We start from the raw sequence: 21,787 nt of genomic DNA, 5'->3' as shown, positions 1-21,787 counted from the left end.
ACAAAGCCAACCCCCTCCAGCGGGTCAACGCCTTGTGCGTGGACTGTACGCACGAGCGAATTGGGGCCAGCAGAGAAGATCCAGGGCAAGTCTGCTCCGTGGATGGGGAGCCAGAGGAGGGAGTGCCATAAACGCCGCCAGATAGATGGGGGGGAGGTGGGCTTGTGGATGTGGAGGATGTGGATTATCGTTCAATTAAGTGCAAATCTCTGGGCAGGAATAGGAGCAGTCATCAATGAATGTTTATCAGCTTATTTTAAGGTTCTTATCAGTATCAGCATACACGGATTTTTAAATGTTACCCTTTAAATGATGATACATGCATCTTCAAAGCTCTAAGATTATCTGCTATCTAGATATGGATGTTATTTTTGCTTTATTCTTAACTGTCTGCACCCCATAACACTTTTTTTTTCCACCCCCCACCACTGGCACCACTGCTTTTAAATCTCTTTTTTTCTACGAGGGGGGTTAGGCTGTTAATGGAGAGCTCACCCCGAGCCTGTCCCCTGAGCTTGTCCGTCCGAACCACAAAATGAGGATGACAGTTGGGGGGATTTGGTGAAGGAGTAAATGGGGGAGGGATGGTGCATATTCTGGGTCAGACACTGGCCTCCTAATCTGGGCCCTGGTCAACATGCGCACGCACAGCAGACGGGACACCCCAATTCTTATTTACCTTACTTTTGCACAAATAATTCTATTTATCACTACAGTAGATGCAATCATGGGTAAATGACATCATGTTGCTGTAGCCTAGATACTGTAACCCCTCCACATGGCTCACTGGGTTACAATGGGAGACAACGCCCTTGTCTATACAATAACCCCAGAGGTGCACCAGAGCGATGAAGATTCCGCACTCTGCGGCTCAAATGACATATTAAATATGAATGTGCATGAACCACATCGCTCGCTCTCTTTCTATTGTGCCTCACGAATCGCTATCTTTTAATGATCCTGTGTGTGTGTGTATGTGAGATGTGCTAATAATGCCTTCGGTCACCTCCTTTAGAGCCTTCGTCTTGTGTTAGAAATTGATTGAGAAATGAGCAATGGCACTTTCTGATATGCAACCACACAGGGCGGCATTGCCCCCACCCCCCCAAAATGTGACATGGAATAGATTTCTACTTTGTAAATCCAGGACCAGTTAATCACAGCCATTTATTTGGGAATTTGCACAACCTGTGCGAAAGCTGCATGGTGACTCAGCATCTCTCAGTAAGTGTGTGAGTGTGTGCGTGTTTGAAACTCAGGGCTGGCGCGACAGCAAAGACAAACTTTCATCCTTAAATTGACAATAGCCTCTCATGTACAGCAATGGGCATTAAGGGAAAGAAAGGGAAAAAAGGGAAAAAGGGCGATAAGGGAAAGAAGGGAAAGAAAAGTAAGAAGGAAAAGAAAAATTCTCAAGTTCTTTATTTTGTTCTCCTACTTCATTTTTATTGTATCTCTATGAATTTATTTGTCCACTCCTGAATGTGTGTGTGTGTGTGTGTGTGTGTGTGTGGGGGGGGGGGGGGGGGGGGGGGGTTCAGAGTAGGTAGCAGGGTACTTTAAGCTTCGTGACGGAGCAATAGACTCCTCTAGTGGTCCAGTTTATGATTGCAAATGGACGCCCCATCATTCAACATTTTTTTTTCATACGCATTAAAAATGTTGTCATTATCTGAAGTACCAATCGACTTTGAAGGGTGAATTAAGCCTCAGTTTTCTTGTGGTTACTCAAATTGCACCCTCTCAAAACAGAATGTGAGTTGGCCAAGAATACAATAAGGTAATAAGGCTGTGAAATACTGTCGGGATGTCAATTTATTAATTTTAACTTCAAATGTATGCAATTATGCAACAAAAGAAAACACCAGGGATCACATAAATGAATGTGAGTGTGACAAGTCCATCTCCGAGATTCTGTGGCAACTACTCCAAAGTCAGCGAGATAAGCTTCGGCTCCCCGCAACAACTCAACAGCCATATTTAAAATGGATTAGGATAATTGACATTTTGAAATTCCCCCTGTTTTTAGAAGCAGGCAGGATTTGCTCACTAAATTTATAACCATACATAGCTGCAGCCAAGAGATGGCAGCAGTTGCAAAGAGAAGAAAACGTTGCTGAAAAGTGTCAGGACTGTTGGAGAAAGGACTCCAACCTTCCCATTACACAAAGAGCTTTTAATCCTTTGAGAGACCTTCAATTTGATGCCTGAGTCTGCACAATTTACACAGCCAGACATAAAATGAAAGTAGATCATTTGAAGCGATGTGCTAGATTAAAGTGCTGAGCACTTCCAGGCTTTACAGCGTGGTAAAAAGAGAAACGCTGAAACATTACTGTACACACAAAGCACTTTTTCAAATCAAATATTTCAAATGAGATATCACGCTGAGTTGAAACAGTGGTTTCGGACATGCGGCGGGTCAAGGCTAGTCAGAGGCATGAGCAGACATTGCAGGAATATTTCAGCAAGTTTGATGAGACCTTGCAGATAAGAATGTCCATGGAGGTTGGAATGAACACCTCATTGTTCTGCATGGTTCGATCCGGATTTTGCAGGAAAGTTCTAGATCTCAAAACATAATGCCTTTCAATAGAAACACTAAACTAACAGAGGCGTCTGGTCTCGACACAGCTCATCTGCTTGAAGACACTTTGAGCATAAACACTAGCGGCTCGGACAAGAGGAGCAGGAAATAAACAGTCCTACGTGCAATTGTCCATGGAAATAAACACTCGAGAAAGTACTTAAACATACCAGCTTGCAAGAACTAACATGTTTATATTTCAAGGCCATGACACCTTTAAATGGACACAAACAAGACAGAGATGAAATAGTTCATAACTGACAAAGATTTCTTGCAAAGGACTTGAAATAACAACCAAAGAAAAACAATGACTAAGAACGAAGAAGGGAAAAGATGTCAAAATCAAGCTTGAGTCGAGCATGTGATTTTGAAGGAATTCTGACATTGAAGCCCTCGTGTGGGGTCAAACAATTTGGAAGTCATCCAACATCTTTAGGAAAATATGTGTACCACCATCGTGCATGACATCACTCGAGACCTTCACATAGAGAGACACGCTTATCGTGTAGGTTTAACTTCACAACTATTTTAGGTTTATTTTTCTTTTAGGTTATTTTGGTGTGACATGTCGACAGAGGGGTACGAATGATAGCGGCGAGCAAATATTGCGAAGAATGGATGAGTCCTTGAAAACTTTAGTGTGTGTCACTTTATTAGCCTCTTATCTGAACAGAGGCAGAAACCCAGGGTCAGGATGGCCCTGACTACTGGGGGGGACTTTCCAGATACATGAGCAAGTGTCTCGTCCAAGGCTGGACATGCTGAGCAGGCTTTAATCTTAGCTCAAGCATAGAAGGAGGGTGGGATGCCAAAAAGAAGAGATTTGACTAAATATAAAGCATTCCAAAACTACATCATTGAAGGGCTGCTGAAAAGAAAAAGGATCACTACAGGAGACAAAGGAACAAGAAAATCTATTTTAGGCTGAGGAATTCACCAAAGATGTGCTTGTGCCTGTGTGACTTTTGAAACGGTCCCATCTACCTGTGCCTCCGTTTATGGAGGAGAAATGTACACTCTGCTGGTAATACCGTCTTTCAAACTAAGCACCTGCAAGCTCAATGTGCTATTCACAGGCTTTAGAAAGGGTCTGGTCACACTCAAAGAAATAAATTCTTTGAGATAAAGTCATACAGTGGTATCTAGCAAAGCACTACAATTCGTAAATGGAAATAATGACAAAGGAGAAAGGCTGCATGTCAAAACCAGAGCAAAAGGTGTTCGGTAAGTACAGAAGAGCCAAGAATGGTCATCCCAAAGGTAATGCTGCCACCAAAGTCCACAAATGAGGCTAATTACAGTTTTAGCTGGGTGTGGAGACTTTTGGAAATGCATTGAGTTTGCATGTGACTCATAAGTAAGCGTGAAGATGGCAACAAAAAGCAGGTTGCTATCAAGCAGCTCCGTCGTCTGTTAATCTTAGACGCGATTGTTTGCCTTGCAGTTAATAAGGTCCCCAAGGAGACCAATTCTTGGGCTTTTGCTATAACTAGAACCTTAACTACTTAGCCAGACATGATCTTTGACCTTGACCTTGCTCTTATCCTTGCCAGAAAGTCGTGTGAGTGTTTAAAGCCCCACTTGAGGGGCGATACCACACACAAAGGCATGTGCAGGTGGACGCAAACAAGTTTGGCGGAAGGTTAGGAATATGGCATTTTTAGGTCGGATGTGTCACTATAAACCAACATAAAATGTAAAAAAAGGGAGAAATTCCAGTGAGCAATAACAGTGGTGCAAATGTCAAATTTTTATATTGAATCTAACCACAAGCAACACTGGCTGAAACAGATAAGACGGTGAGGAAGTAGCTTGGTAAAAGTTCTTACCTGCAACAAGGTACTTGTGTGCTTCCGTAGGCAAAGAGAAAGGGAGAAACGGGAGTTATTGGAAGTTCTTCAAAAAATATGACTGAGGGTGTACAGGATAAGAATGAGACAGGATGTCGATGTAGAATGAGGCCACGTCGAATGATTGTGTGACTTGCTTTAAACGATGAGGTCGAAATCTGTTTAACTTTTCCAAAGTGTTGGTGGTTTGGTTTTGATAGCTGCTGGCATATTGCACCTGGAGCTAAACTGTTCCATATGTTTCCACTCAAGTGTGCGACCACCTTCAACACTGGAAACACGAGTGGAAGGCCATCAAGCACTGCTTTATTTCCTTCAAACTTGCTGGAAAAAGAATTGAAAAAGTAATTGATAACTGATAAAATATCTGTTCACAGAACACGACAAAACACCATTCTGTGTTTCCCATTTGTCATCAACAGCAATAAACCAACAATAAAATACACTTGTCCTTATAAGGTCAAATTCAACTGAGGCTGTGCACTTTGACCCAGCCCCCGAAAAGAAGCCCCTGCCCTCCCAAACAAGAGTAGTTTTGCTGGAAGTTGTCCCAGGGTGGATATTAGCACAATGTCCTCTGCTTCTCTGTTCACCCTCTTTACTTTCTCTCATTTTGCTTTCTCTGCTCTCTTCTTGATCCTCATTATTCCAAACCGGGGTCTCTGGGGGAGCAAACAGTCTATTATCCAAAGATGGAGCTTAAGACAACTTAAATCTCTGGAGGAGTGGCTATTTAGTCAAGTTGAAAGGGCCAAAGAGAAGCAGGGAGTGTGTGTCTGGCCTGCCGTTCCCATATCACTTAGGCTAATGTGATTAAGGGGGGGCGAGGAGTAATGCTGCAAGTGGGGGGTGGTCCATTTAGCTCAGAGTGTGTTGCTTCCAACTGATTCATGTCAGGGAGAGTTGTGGCTATAGATCGAGAGAAGTGGCTGAGCTCAGGACTTCCTTTACCGCAATCAAACAAAATAAATAAGCTCTGGGAAACAGTAAAGCTCATCAAATAACGGTGCTGCCGCCCTTCAACAATGTTAGCATTTTCAGTAAGCTCATTTCATATATGAATCTGATGGCAAGACTGCATTAGAATACTGGAGGTAATATGGACAAAAGCTGGATTTGAAACCAAAAATCAATCCTTTAGCTTTTTTGGTTGGGCAAAAGACCAAGAAGATGGGATAAATAACAAACAATGATGGAACACTAACACAAACTACCCCAACTGCTGATTTGTTTTCATTTAAAAAACATTCCACCCATAATGAAAACTGGAAGGAGGAATAATCTGTTCCAAGGTCAAACATCTGCCAACTTAAAAACTTTACTAACTGGACAGGCAAACTTTTGAGTTGAGCATTTCAACATTCTTAGCTTTCAAAAATGATGAGTTAACCAGTGTCTTAACTGCAATAGCAAATCGCAATGTGCAAAACATGTTGAAAGAAGGGAACTAATATAAACAAAAACTTGACCGCTAAATCAAAACTTTTCCTTGAAGGGGAGATTCTTCCACCTAAGGATTTCCTCTTTTCTCCTTTCCATATTCACCTGAAATGTATTCTATTGAGGCTCACTCTTCAAAAGAAAAACCACAGACATGTTCAAACTGAAATCTGAAAGAGCTTCCCAGTGTTAACGCTTGTCCTATTTTGTTAATTTCACAACAAATTGAGAGGATCAAGAGTGAGCAGTTTTCTCTCATTCATTGGGATTCCAGTCAAAATGTCTTTGTTAAAAGTTGTGTGCCGCAAAGGAAGGGGGTCTTTGTTTCCAAGTTCTGATTCAGGTTTACCACATGGAGCGAGCCCACTGAATACTGTCCCCCCCTCAAAGAGACAGCCCCACTCCCACTCTGTGGACATTCAAGGCAGGAAGAGAAATTTGTCATCCGTCCCGCTCTTTCTCATTACATTGTACACTTCCAGAACCTCCCTCACCTCACACTAGCCAAGGGGAAATGATTTCTTGGCAGGATAGGATTTTTTTTTTTTTTTAATAACAATCATCCTGCCAACAACTGCATTTTTAATGTGTTAAAAATTCTAACAAGCTTGCAAGCCACCAAATCTCATCAGTCCTTTGTCATTGTCAACTGATGAGGATCGCTAATGGTGGATATCAATCCAAAGGATTAAGACAGATTTAAAATTGGCAAAGAGCTTCAGAGATGAGTGAGTCTGTTGGGGGCCGAGCACAAACAAGACCAATAACTGGGAAAACGGGGGTAAGTCTAAAGGGACACTACCGCATTTTCTCACAGGCAGGACACCGAGTTGTAAAAAGTGCTATCAGTTTCCAGCTGTGAGGCATAGACAAGCCTTTCACTATATCTCAAGAATAAATAGAAGCTAAGAAATAGGCCGGGGGGCAAGAGTAGGAGGAAGGGAGGGATGGGATTCTTGTGGTCCTTGTTTACTGCATGCAGCGCATCATTCAAGAGGCACCAATTGCCGTGGTGGCCTTCACTAAAACATGACTTGCCCGAGGGGGATGGAAAAATAAAATATGCTGGTCGTTTTATCTCAGCGGATGGGGAATGGGGCGTTAACCATGCTGGAACAATTTGGTTGCATTCATTTGTTAGGTTTTTTTTTTTTTTTAATCAATTGAAGTTTACCAAAAACTACTTCATGTCAGAACACCCTGGCCTAGAGTTTCTACACCGGTGCGGGCCAGCCATATTGTGATTTCGTATCAATAAATGTTTTTAGACAACTTATCTAAAGCATTGATGCATGCCACAGAAGTTTACGAGTTCTCACAAATCTGCCCGGATGAATTCAGCTTCTGGTTCGGGAGTGAGAGTTTGCCCTGATTTGATATGAGGGTGAGAAACCTTCCTCCCACACACACAGCTTGATGATGAGCAGGCAACTCCTCCGACAATCTACTTTCACTGTGTTGACGAGTTGAGAAGTGGGAGCTGCCGTGATTGGCCCAATGCGGCTGGTGGGACTGAGATGGTGAGAATCCAGAGTATGACTGCTTGCTTCCTCCTTTTCCTCCAATGTTTTCCTTTCAAACTTTGAACTAAGTAATAAGGGATGTCTTTGAGGTCATAGTAACGGAATCAAATATTTTACTTTCTATCAGCTGTTAATTATAAACACGTTCAGCAAAGGGTGTGCCAAGACGAACAAATGAAAATGCTTTATTCCGAAACAAGGCCACAAATGGCTGCTGTGGAAAGGGGGACTTGTTCCTTTCTTTACAGGTGGACAAACCCGATTGATCAATTCAGACATGTTTGCTGCTTCCAAATATTCCATATTGCAATAAAGGCCTGGCAGGGACTCCAAAAGAGCAAGTTTTCCGCATTAACCTTGTCAAGCGTTCCATGAAGCCAAAGAAGCATCGGCGGCCTTCACCAAAATTTATCATCTAATGCTGTAGTCCAGCGCTAAATGCCAACTTGGCATGAGCAGCCTTTTCACAGGGTTTTGCTGCATAATTAAAGCAAGCAGATGTCATCAGTATGTTCAAAGTCAAACAGGGCCGTAGACTTTCGAAAAGCGCCATGATGTGACCAGTGACATCACTGTGTGATCTCCACCTAGGTATATGCTGTCCTATTATTTCTTGCTATATTATGTTGGTCTTTTTTTTTCCCTAACACATACAAAACACTTATTGTGTATTTAACGGCTCCTAAAGCGGTAAGAGGAAATCGTTTTAAAATTACATAATAAACAAGCTCATCAATTTGGTGAAGAAGAGAGACGGATGATGTGGACCATCATCATCTATTAAGGTTTAATGATGAAAAGCACATTTGGGGAGGGATGAAACTCTGAGCTCAAATGTCAGGCAAACACTTTGCTAGCATCATGAGGTGCGAGGCAGTTAATGATAATGTCCTTGCTTGATGACATGCGCTGGCCTTTTAAAGATGGGGAATATTCTTAGTTTAGACATGCCTGCACACTAGAAGATCCATGCACTCTTAATCGAGAGTAATAAAAGAACAACGTCAAGTGGTGAGGCAGTCAAGATGCATCAGGATAAAGGTCAGGCAAAGAGGGAGGAAGACAAAAAGAAACCAACGTTGCTCTAAAGTAACACAACGGCTCATACAAAGCTGTTGCGCACAACTTTCAGTCAAAGTAAAAGCTCGAAAAAGGATCCTTCATATTTGCTCAAAAGACAACACTGGTGCCATTAATATCCATAAATGTCACACATTTCACTAAAGTCGAGAAAGAGAGTGACGTTTGTGCAAAGCGGCGGTGTTTTGTTGTATTTTCTGTTTGGCTCGTGAAGGCCAAGATAAAGGGCCTTGTGTAAAGGTTGCCATCCATCTTCATCCGCCTGGCATGTGCTTTATGTTTTTCTGCCCTCGACGTGTCTTTTTGTCTACTTCTTGTGTGTAATGCTGTGTGCGAGTGTGTCTGTGTGTAACATTGAGGTTAATGAAGTGTATCCAACGCTTCCTCTTGGAATGAACAAAGCTTCATGAAGCAGACAACTGACTACACTTCCACTACGATGAGGTAACACATACCTGAACACACACATGGCGTACTTGAGGAAGGCATTCGTGTGTTCACATGACAGGCCCTCAAACAATGTCTTGTTTTGACGACAGACAATGGATGATTCCCCCCCCAAAAAAAATAAAATGAATGCCATGTAAAGTGGAGTAATTTGTTCCAAGATCAAGATCTCACTGTAATAAAATCTTTTTGAACTGTTAAATGCTTTAAGTACTATTTTACCATTCGTAATAGTTGTTCAAATGTATGGAGAATTAAACCACAGAATCGGTCCAACTGCTCACGCCAGAAAAAATATCAGGAAGATGTTTTCATAACAATAATATTTACTTAATGGCATTAAAGGTATTGCTGGGTTAAACTAATTTGACAAGCATTTGTTTGAACTCTAAAATTTACCACCTAAGAAAATATTAATTAAATGCCAATTCCTGCTTTTGCATTGAAATAATCGCCATCATCTTTTCTTTCTTTTGTGACACCCGTAGTAGACAGTTTGGTCAAGCGGCTTGCAACGGTCGCATTTCCGAGGGCCCGCCATGTTTTAGGACCTTACGCAGATTGCGACACATGGAGTGCTCCTTCGAAAGACATCAAATGCTGCCATCTGCTGTCCATGGTTGTTTTTTGTAACGTTCCCAAAAATCATCCGAATTTGAACCAAGTCCAATCCAAAGCCTTAGTATACTGAATAACGTCGTGTCCCTTCTCCATTCAATGATGTCACTCGTGCCACTCTTTCCTATCTCTCACTGCGTCCTTGCCTCTCAACCTCCCACATAATTCAGGTCACCAGAAAAGCAATCGCCTTAAGTGTTCTAGCGGTCAAGAGCTGATGACAACACATGCAGCTTGAGTCATCTGGCTAAGGTAAGAAGATCCTAGCTGAATCTATGACGCATACTAATGCTTCACATTACATAATTTAGCCATTTCACAGACGCTATATCACAAATCGATTAAACATGATAGTAGTCGGATAATATTTCCCAACAGTGTTGACCTTTTTCAACGAGTTCATTACAGAAGAGTCAATGTGAAGCTTGAGGGCGTGGTGTGACAGTATTTCTGAAGAAAGGAACCTCTTGAGCACCTCCCGAAGAGGGGAATAAAATTCCATCTATATGCGATTAAATTCTGAAATACAAATGTACATTTCTGCACACGACCAGCATTACCACCGCCTCCACTCTGTGCAAATAAAAGGTGCTGCAATAAAGAAATTCATACTACCCAATACAGACAAAGATGTTCTTGCCTTTCAGCTGAATCATTTGCTTTATTGTGGGTTACAATATCTCATTCATCCCTCTAATCATCTGTCACATTCCCAAACAGTAGTTGTCTTTACCCAAAGCAGGACCTCCATTATGGACAAGCCCCAGCAAAGCCCAGGTGAACAACTTTGAAGACCCAACAGGCCAGCGGTGTCATGCCTGAATAATAACACCACTGCGAGAGGATGTGACACCATCATCAAGTGCTCGGCATAGGATTGTCCACAACTAAAACTTTATTGAAACTAATCAGTTGTTTGAGGCTGGCGGTTACACTCTGCCTCCTGTCACCAACCGCCATATATCTTCGACAACATTCCAAACAGCACTACTAGAGAAAAACATGGATCGTAACCACAGGTGTAGGTTGACGGAGTGCACATTTGTCGACAGACCACAGAGCCATTTAACATCCTTTAGGTTCCCACAACACGGGCCAGGCCTCAGACTAGCAAAAAACCTTTGTTTTTTTTTCTTATTTCTTTGAAAGAACATCTGTAACCAGACCAATTGACTTCACATATAGGGCACATTATTCTAATCTTTAAGGAGAGATATTTGATGAGGGCGTAATTAGCCAAGCAGCAATCCTGACTGATGTAAGGTGGCAACTGTGATAACTGCCGCAATGACATCACTGCTGCAAAACACCTCAACATCCTTAAAAACAGCTATTAAAGCTAACATTGGAGCCTAGCATGGCAGCTCCCGGGGCTAACTTTCCTAATCCCCTACTTAAATTCAGTCAGAGGTCTAAGTCAGCTTACTGTAGCGTGGCTATGGGAGCTCGTCAGCATATGCTGCGTACAGATAATTGGACCAAAGCTGGAATAAAGGAGGATGGGTCTGGCACACAGGCCGCTGCACCCGCTTGCCCCAGTATTTTTGGGCTTCCCTCCATATCTACGTCACCAACTCCCATCCCACCAACAACCCCCTCTTCGCGCCCGCTGGCATGTGTGCAGCCAACAATGGCCACTTATGTTCCCACAGGGCGAGTAAAAGATGGCGCGAGGGCCCCACTCCAACGACATAGACACACACAAAAACTAAATGAGTAAAACAGACTTGATGCACACGCAAACACGCATGTACACTTTAAACACACACTCATACACAAATAACAAACGCTCTTTGACAGATGAACCCTTTTTTATTGCCTCAAATCGTTGTTCACTGGCGGTGACATTGTGATGCAGGATGGCGAAGCAGCAAAAATGAGCAGGATGGTTAAAATCTCAGAAATGTGAAATGAGGTGCAAATGGGAAACGTGGAATTCAGAGTGGAAATAGCAGTGAGTGTTTCAGACATCTGGTTTTGCAAGATGAGGATTTCAGTTACAGGTGGAAAATTTACAAGCTGCAATGACGTACATCAGAAAAAGATGTTACATATGACAGACAAGGAAACATGAGTACAGATGTTTGATACCACTTTTTTTCAGACAGATACGCAACTCCTGAGTAAAAGAACAAAAAAGTTGGCAAGGGGTGAGCATAACTCTGTAAAATACAACATTCTCTTTCTTAGTCGATGAAGGCAAGTAAATGTGTTAAAGTATAGGCATGAAATACTGTCAGGCAGAAAGTCGTGAAATGTAGAATTATTGGTTGCAACACACTAAGAATGCAAGGTAAGCGTTAATATGAACCTCATAAACATGCACATACCGTATTTTCCGCATTATAAGGCGCACCGGATTAAAAGGCGCACCTTCAATGAATGGCCCATTGTTAAACTTTGTCCATATACAAGGCGCACCGGATTATAAGGCACACCTTCAATGAATGGCCCATTTTAAAACTTTGTCCACATATACGATATATACATTTGGCCCACGGGCTGAACTTTGGACACGCCTGCTGTAGTGGCTCAATATTGGTCCATATATAAGGCACACCTGATTATAAGGCGCACTGTCGGCTTTTGAGAAAATTGGAGGTTTTTAGATGCGCCTTATAGTGCGGAAAATAGGGTATTGTACTTTGATAAATTGCCTCTTCAGTGGAATATGAGCGGATGAACAAGGTGGCAATTCACAGAAAAAGGTTCTGTCAGCCTCGCATGGCATTTACTCCTTGATAACGACAAAATTGTGCCTTAAGTATCAGTGACTGGTATCGGCAGCCTTTGCGAGCACTTCATGGAGAGAAATAAGGCCGGCATAGGCCCAATACTGAAACCTGGTATCAGTACTTGGATTTGTTGCCTGTGTTTTACTGAATGGATGAATGGATTCATCAATAATTTTTCCATATCTTCATTGATCCACCTCTATAATTCCGTCAGTTATTCCTTGCTATTATTTTGCCTTTCCCACAATGGGCTTTGTCTGTTTGTTGCGTTGGCACACACTTGAGAGAAATCGAGCATCTGTGTTGTGAATGAAGCCACTTTCCAGCTTGATTTTATCAAGCGACTTTTGAATTTAGGGCCGGTTTGAACAGATGGAGTGAAAGACAGAGATAGAGATGGACACAGAGCGAGAGCACCCGCAAGAATGTCAGTGCAGGCCGACACAGGATCAAAATGCTTGACATGATTCAACTTGTCTTTTCATGGGCTACATCATTCCTTCCTGATGTCTCCACTCTCCTTAGCCGTGCCTCCCTCTCCCCCCTCTCACTGTGCATCATTTTCTTCTCTCGCTATGAACCGAGAAAAGGAGGTCCGGCAAACGTCTCGTTTGGGAGGTTCGCTCATGCTGAGAAGGTGCAAAAGGTTTTGTGTGTGCGCGTAAGTGTAGCTTTTTGCCCTTGAATGGGCAGGAAGGGACTGGCGCTATTGTCACATGGAGGAGCTTAAGTTGCTCTCACAGAGAGTTCCACACACATACGGCCAAGTGCAGGGTGTCCAGGGTGCTTGCCACCGTGTGAGATCACCATGCCTCGGCATTACACTGGCATGCATTTGACACACATGCATGTATATAAACACACAACACTCATGCTGGTTTCCAGTTTCGTACATTCTTACAAAAATCTAAATCTGAACAAACAATTGTTGGCTTGTAAATTCATTTTGGCCGATCAGAGTGACAATAAAGGTTGCACATTTTGATTGTCCCATTTCGAGATATATGATGCTGCTTTTAATTGCTGCCAAATTGCACAGGAGGAAATTGACATGTATTACACATTATTGCAGATTAAGAACCCTTAGAAAACCATACCATACATTTGATGTAGATAGCTTGATTAATAAACAAATAAAAGATGAACACACCACCTGCCATTTTTAGGGCATGGACTGCAAATGGGAATAACTAAAATTCCTTCCTCAGATGGTATGGACCTAATCTTATTATCTGGAAGGATATGAAAACTGCATTCCAGCCTCCTCCGCCCTCTCAGCGCCCTCCCTAGCTTTTTCTCTCACCAAGGTTTTGCCCCTTGAAATAAGAGTGCACATCTCAAGTTGTATCAAAATGCCATCAGGCACGACAGCCTGTCACTGACCTCATTAGAACACAGTTCATGCATATTTCTGCTTGTCTTTTTGTGGTTACTTTTCCAAAAGGAGGATCCTCAAAAAGAGGTGTTCAGAGGAAGATGAAGAACATAAACCTAAGTTATGCTAAAATGTTACTTCAAACATTGCTGATATCGAGGGACTGGTTCAGTTAAAAAATTTTTTAAAAAAGACTTCCAGCTTCCTCCTCCAAGGAAACGCAAGGATGGAAGAGATGGGGGCACCGCACAAAGTGACAAGAGGACCTCCCACTTTAAAGAGGCGCAGCAATGAGGCGTGACCGCTCCTCTGACAGCTGTTTTGTCTCGCTCGGTGCAATGTGCTGCGGCCACTTCCACTCAAATGCCACACAGAAAAAGAGGGCCTTAATCTATACGGCAAACACACTAGCGAAAAATGAGCGTCGATCAATGAGCTAGCGAGACAATAGCCTGGTAAAAAGGTCACTGAATCAAATGACGGCACTTCAAAGCCTTGAAGGTTAACTGAGCATTTGTATTTCTTGTGGTTCAGGTGTGTTCATTCTCAAGACCAGGCTGGAATTTAATCAGCAGAAATCTGCTGTAAGGCACAAAAAGAAAGTATTGAAATCCTCTTACAATGTACAAAGCCCCGACTGTGTTTTGGTGTTGCTGTGTAAGGTACTTCATCATTAACTCGCAGCCACTCTACAGCCCCAACAAAGATCTGAAAATACTTCAACATGAGAAACTTTGTAGAATCGCCATCATGATCCATGGTTTTGTTGACTTTGCTTTGTTAGACTTTGCTTGTCATGTTTTCCTTGTGTGATGTTTTTTATCGTCTTGAACCCTTTCTCGAACCAATGTCTTCAAGTGGTACGATGCCTCGCGAAGCTTCATTTCACCGTCACGACTCATTAGGTTTTTCTTTCCATCTCATCATCCCAGTCCCTTAAGTTGACCAATCAGCAACCTCCAGCCACTTGCGTCAGGTCAAACAAAGTGTGCCTCGTTGTCTCATCAATTAGCTTGTCTTCTGTTGCCAGCGTTCTTTTTGTCTTTATCAGTTAATTCTGTCAAGATTCACAGTTTGCATGAAGGTGTTGGGGAAAAAAATGGCGAGCCCAAGTGACAAGGTACACCTGGACAAGACGTAATTTCCTGAAGGGAACTGAACAAAACCAAAACCTAGCAAACAAGACGACATAACGAAACAGGTACAAGCAAAACATGAAAAAAATGAAACAAAATCCAATCCAAACCAAATCCACAAAAACAAATTGTGCCATCTGCATCAGAAATTACAACTACGTCCACCCAATACAACCCTTCTCGAGTCAGTTTAATAGCATCTAAGTTTAAAAAAAAAAGTCAAATATGCACAGCACTTGGATGCTCAAACAAAGCATTGTTGTTTGTTTTTCTTGCAAGCTAGTCTGCTGGTTACAGCTGAAGAGCAGCTTGGCTGGGACTGCAGTAGCAGAAAGGGAAGGAAGGGCAAGAGAGGCGAACACATAAAAGGACATCTCTGTCATCCGGACGCTTTAATGACAGACTGGAAAAGCCTTGTTTTGACTGAAGAGCTCTTTTAATATGCATAACAAAAGACATCCTTCAGAGACATTCCCTGGCAACGGCGCTCCAGCCCTAAACCGAGTCTTGTTGCGGTCTGCCGCTACGTTTCATCGTGTCATCATCTGCCGCGGTTGAAAGCGTCATCAAAGTGGATGTGCCTTTAGCCCGACTAAAGCCATCTGCTCTTAGTGAAGCCCATTCAGAGGGTTGGAAATCGGTGTGCTTCATGCACAATGAGTTCCCAACAAAAGGGGTGCACAGTTCAACTGCTATGCCCGCTGAAATTGGCAAATCAACCAACTTCGCCCACTCACTGTACGCTTTAAAGCATCACTCATTGTTGTTTTTGAACCTCTTTTCCGCGGAAATGCTGTCCGGTAGCCATCACGGAACACTGATGCCTTTTACACAAAATCACACGCGGCAACACGCCATCTCGCAATTAGATAATCAGACGTGTGACAGAATATTAGTAGGCAACTCAGTGCCTCAATTCCATTCAGTGATGTTTCTAACAGCGACCCATAAAATGGTGGGGAAAATATTGGCTTTGGCTGGTCGTGTTGATGGGGCTTTAGTTGATTGACGTACAATGACAAGCCACTCCCATCGCAAACGGATGTGTTAAATGGATTGCATCATGACGGCACAGGTTTCGGAGCCAATGTAGCGATACCACTCCACTCACTGCATTTGAAAGCAAACGGCACAATTCTGATTTTACAAAAAAGGTCACCCGACCAATTCTTGTACGTCTCAATAGACAAGGTGTCATGTGCAGCATGTACTTAAAAGTCATCATCTTTCTCCAGAGGAGTGCCCCAATTTTACTGCAGATGGTTGGAGATTAGCCAAAAATCAATCTAGACTCCCTCAAGTAAGAGCGGGATAGTTGGAATATTTTTCCTTGGTCTGGATGTGTTTAGGTCATAGGGTACAATATTTTGGTACAATATTATTATACATAATTTATAAAGATGTATGGCTCACATTGACTGGGTATATTGGATGTGTTTGTTAAACTGCAGTATCTTTGGCAGATATCAGATTTTTTGGGGTTCAGGGGATTAGGAACCTGAGGAATTTCTTGTGTATTTTTTCGCTTCACGCTTTCGTGACCCAAATCTAATTTGGGCTATATGAGCGTTAAAAAAATTTAATTGTGCCAGTTGAATCTTGTAGTGGAAATCCAGCCTCAGGCAGCCCATTTAAGGCAGTGTTTTACTGTATCATGACTGATTCCACAATTAGCAGTATGATACTAAAGATACAATACTGTACAATAAATCAACTCATTTTCAACACAAAAACCCATGTCCCTAATTGAAATTTGGCAAATGCATTTCAGGCTTCGTTTACGTCTCATTTGCAAAAGTTGAGCCTGGACAGTAACAAAACTCCTGGACAGATAGTGCAGATAATATAGAACATCATGTAGTCTCAATTCAACACATGTTCTAGTGAAGTGGTCATTGTGCATAATGTGGAAATGAATGGGTGGGTGGGTGTGTGTGTGTGAGGGGGTTAGCCGATATGTTTTGGGGTCGTTATGATGGAGAGAATAAAGACAAGGGAGTGGTCTTACCTGGAGGGGTGTTGGCAGGACAAAAGGGAGACAGCACATGAAAGAAAGAGAAGAAAACATTAGGACAAACGTTTGCCAAGACTCCAGGCAACAACCAATTTTGGAACTAAAGTACAAGGCTACAATGTCTAGACTACATTTGAGTTCCTGGGCTTTGCATCAAACAATAGCCCAGATGAGAACGTTGCAGTAGTAAGACAGGAAATTGTATTCCACTGAATCAAATCTTATCCTGGAACAAGAGATAAAAATACAGCCACAATGTTAAAGTGAAAGACATTTGAATAGATTTCTCTATTACATCTTTGTTTGGATTGACTTTTCTGCTGCTAAAATCTGACATTGAAATGACTCTATACAAATACAGGATAAGAATAAGTTTCAAAAGATGGAATGTACGAAGGTACTTCAAAGATGACAGAAGGGAGAAGAAAGATAATGAGTGTGGATTCCAGGAGAAGCTCTTAGTTTTTTCACTTGGGATGGTGCCTTGATGGAGAGATACTGCGTGGTGGGAAACAGCTATAGACAAAACAGGAGCACTATCGACCCCTATCCATCTTGTCAGGGTCATAAGACCTGTAGTTGGTGAACCTAGCAATACCCAAATTTATTTTCTGACCGAGAAGAAGGCTGAGGTGGACTATGAGGTAATTTGGACACAACCTTATTTCTTGTTTTTTTACAAAGGAAGGAAAACAGTGGAGTCTCTGTTAGCAAGTGGCTAGAGCAACAGAAGTGGAGTTGCAAAGTTTCTGTATGAAATTATATTTTTCAACCAAGAGTCTTGAAAACACACTTTAATATGGCTGTTAAAATAACACAAATGAACAACTGGGTGTAACCTAACTATAAAGCAACATCATTTTGGGATCAAACACAAAAGGTGACACGCGGCTCCTGAGTCATCAGCCCTTTTTCGTGTCTTCAAGGAGGAAATTATAGAAATCAATTTTTGGAATATGGGGACACAATGTTTTACAACTTTTGCATCTGTGACACAGATTTTTTTTTTGCACAAATGAACAACAGACAAAAAAACAGCACCTTAAGTTTGCTGGCAGCAGAGGTAATCAAGTTCACGAGCAATCTTCATTACTCTGAAAGCACTCAGCTTTATTGAGGTTTGGAGACGGGGGAGGTAGGAAGTGCACAAAAAGGATTTATTGATTGCACTTAATGCAATAAGCATGAAGGCTCCACGGCAACCATTTCATTGCAGTCCTGCATCGGGGAACAGTGACACTGACTTTTAGAGGAGAATCACTCGGTAAGGACGAGAGAAAACGCTGACGCATGAACATATGGAAGCGAAGCCAGCCGTGGCCCGTTAGTGGGTCACTTAGAACTCAGTCATTTACACAGTAATAGAATTTAATTAGCGATGGGTGCAATAGAGTTTCTGATTTGCTGTCTTTATGTGTATTGATCATGGAATTGAATCAACTAATCATTCATAAACAAGCTGTCAGGAAGCAATGGAAGGCTTCACGAGCAAGAGTGGGGAGCAATTCAGCGAGTTACGATGTCCTTTTCTATTGCAAACTTAAGGGGGAAGTCAAAACTATTTTTTTCTGAACAATAATATGTTTAATGTGGCCCCTTGAGTTTAAACATGGCATTCTGGTGAATATTGCATTTGTGGTATATGAGTTAAGCAGCAAAATTCATCAGTTTTTATCCTTGGCCATTTTGACACTTGTCGACTAAAAATGGCATCACATTTGCCAGGTATCGTCACCACCAATCATGGCTCAGCCTCAGAAAACTGGTCCTGGAAAAAGATACCCATTCAACAAATCAAAAATCATCACAGAGAATTCGAACTGACCGGGTTATGAAAATTCCGCATTTGACATGATTACCATTAATCATTTCAAGAAAACACATTTAATCCTTTTACCAATCCGGATAGATTTAACACCAAACCGTCAATTAAATTCCCAAAGCATGAGGATATGTATTTTTAGAATAAACACGAGAAGTACAGTCATCACAAAGAAAACATCCTTTCTCCAGAAAAGGCTTTGACATGAATGATTATACACAAGCTTGATTGGTTTATGTTCTTTTTTTTTTTTTCTCAAAATGTTGATTCTACTGGTGTTGATTTCAGGGTGCGTATGCCTTAGTCTTCGCAATTAAATCATCTCCCTTCTCATTTACGGACAGCTGGATCATCGCCGTGCATAAACAGAGTGGGACCAATAGAAATAAACAAATCTGGAGGAGAGAAGGTCACAAAAAACAGTCAATGACAGTCAACCTTGTGTTCCAGCTGTTGCACCAACGATGTAAAGCGCTAGCCAGACAACCCCCAGCTGAAACTTCTGTCAACTCTTCATTCAACTTTCCCATCCCCATCCAGCTGCCCCCCACCAACCCCACCCCTCGCTGACCCTTTCCAGATTGGGTCAGGGCAATAAACAGTAGGAGCTGCTCTATGGAGACGTGCTGTCAATTCAGCCCCTGACACCTGTACAAAGACTAAGGAAACCAAGTCAGCAAGCTTGACACAGACATAGTAAATCTTTTTTCCTGAGGATTTCTGCGGGTTTCATGTTTTACAGTGATTTCATGTTTCTGGGTCTGTAAGTCTCCTGTTGGCTTGCTGGGTTTGAAAGATTAGGACTATTTCCAAAAAGGCCATTTTTATGATGCCGTTATTCAAAGAGGTTTAAGTTTGTGATGACAAGACAGGATGTTCATGGGGAAATTAGCTACAGAGTTCAAGAGTTCGAGAGGTTGAAACAGAAGCTCAAAACGGCAACAGCAACTTTTTCCAGGCACTTTATCAACTCCTGATTGAATTCCAGCCACTTTTCCCCCCTGGGAAGTTGTTACTGGATGGTCCGTGGTGGCCAACTAGTTCTGACTTATAAGCGGTCACGCTCCACTTCAGTTCAGTGGTTGTTTGCCAAGTTAATAAGCACATTTGCACAACTCCTGCTGTGGTTGCACAAACATCAAAGCTCATAGTGAGTGTATGACAAATACAAGGAAAATCTCTGAACCATTACTGCAAGCCGAAAAACTCAAAAGTTTGTAAAAACAGACTGTGGGAGACCTGGCAACTGTGATGTCATTTGAAGTCAACAGCAAGTGACAAAATGGCCATCTTCGATAAAAACACGTGGATTTTTGACTATCATTTATAAACAAAACATAATTCAGAATACTATGTTGGGCTGCACAGAACAAATTGTTACAAGGAAAACTTTGAGCTTGACTTTCCCTTTAAGAATGTGAACCATCATGTGAATCGTTTCATGATAACAAACTGATGACAATCACTTTATTAAAAAAAATATATTTGTTCAACTATTTCTCAAAACATTTTAAAAGTTGGGTAGCAACAGAAAAATCTTACAATATCACAAGGTAATGAGTAACTTGAATTTGAATATTGTCTTACAATATCTACTGAAGTCAGCCCCAAATTTGTAGGTTGGACAAAAGCAAAAAAATCCTGAGACTTGTTGCTGTGATTTTTAACTTAAATCCTTCAAAAGTAACGATACTTTTCATGTAGTATATATGTAGTATATATAAGCCTCATTTCTAACAATGTAGCTGAATAGCTTTTTATGAGGATTCATCAAAAAGACATTTTTGCTGTGACCAAAGGCACATTTTTAACTTGTGTGGTTTCACTGCTGAGGCCTTGTTGCATGCCGCCACCCCCGCCCCCATTCATCAGCCCTGATTAGGCTGCCAGCCGAGTATTGACCTCCCCTTGACACGCTCAAGACATATATGCCAAGTGAAATGACGGTGGGCTGCTTTCCCTGAGATGAATGGACACGCTATATACACACACACACACACACACACTATGTTTTGTTTCCCTTTCACCGTAATGGTGTTTGAATAGCCTGACAGATATGAACGAAGACGCTCATGTTTGAGCAGGCCTGACTTAAAATTCAAATTTTTTAGATTTAGTACACTAAATGAAAACTGCCACAAAAAGACAAGGGGGGGGGTTTGTATGTCTCGGATTGCCACGTACTTGTAGCGTCACACACACTACCTGACACTACTAATCCTCCCCACCCTATCCACCACTTCAAGGCTTTGACCTTTGGCGGTGAGAACTTGCATGGCTCTGTGATCTTTCTTCATACTTCTGTTTCTGACCTTCCTCTCTTTGGCACATACTTTCCCCTCTTCCCCTCCAGCCCTGTTACACGTCTGCGTGTGAAAGGGTTTTCCCTAAAGATTAAAGGTCTGATTTCGGGGACGGATCTGGAGCAAGTTGATTGGTAATTGAATGTTGGGAAAGCATGTCAAAACGCAAGACCAACTGTTAAAGCTCATTTATTTATTTAATCATAAAATATTCATTTGGCAAAGACGCCCTCAATTTCTGCAGTATAGGATTCTGAAGCCACATGAAAAGCCCGAATTGGGTCAAGTCGGAGGTACTGGCATAGTTTAGATTTAGACACATACAAACAGTAATGTGCATTATTCAGACTTCAACTCTTTCCCCTCACCAAAGTGAGAGCTTGCACAAAACCCAACAATATGTGAGGGTTTAAAAAAACAAAGACTTTTTCGATCAATGTCTGGGGTCAGATCGGGGGCTTCTCTCAGCCTCATTCTTTGGCTCTCATCTCCACAAAATCAGAGTTATTTTAAGACCTACTGTATTGAATAACCTTTATTTGGATGCTACTGGCAGTATGCTTACTTTTAAGTGAATTTCCGTTTCATTTATGATAAAGTTGTAGGCCAATGTTATTCCCTGTACACTTATTACAGTTTTTTACAATTGTCCTAACACATATTTTGTGCTTTTTTTTAGCCCCCCCCCAGCCCACTTTTTTATCTGGGCTTTTATTTATTATTATTTTATTATTAACGAAAATATATTTAAATGATTATAAAAATGATTATTAGTTTTTGTTGTTCTCAAAGCTCTTGCCTATTTTGACAGTCCCTATGAAAGCTGGTGTATATTGATTGACTGCATGTACCCTGTG

At 41.8% G+C, this 21,787-nt stretch overlaps 1 protein-coding gene across 6 annotated transcripts in view; it reads right to left on the bottom strand.

Annotated features, from left to right (window-relative positions):
* Nucleotides 1-21,787, bottom strand: part of agrn (agrin) — a 180,706-nt gene that overhangs the window by 137,991 nt on the left and 20,928 nt on the right. For 4 of the 6 annotated variants that reach the window (XM_068650015.1, XM_068650011.1, XM_068650014.1 and 1 more), the window contains exon 3: nucleotides 4,417-4,437. The exons of the other annotated variants lie outside the window; for them this stretch is intronic. In XM_068650015.1, the coding sequence (XP_068506116.1) occupies nucleotides 4,417-4,437 (21 nt within the window). The remainder of the gene's footprint in view (nucleotides 1-4,416; nucleotides 4,438-21,787) is intronic. 6 annotated transcript variants of the gene reach the window in all.

Source organism: Syngnathus scovelli, chromosome 2, assembly GCF_024217435.2.
Source record: "Syngnathus scovelli strain Florida chromosome 2, RoL_Ssco_1.2, whole genome shotgun sequence".
In the NCBI taxonomy this organism is placed as follows: Eukaryota; Metazoa; Chordata; class Actinopteri; order Syngnathiformes; family Syngnathidae; genus Syngnathus; species Syngnathus scovelli.
This window is presented reverse-complemented; position numbering and strand designations above follow the sequence as displayed.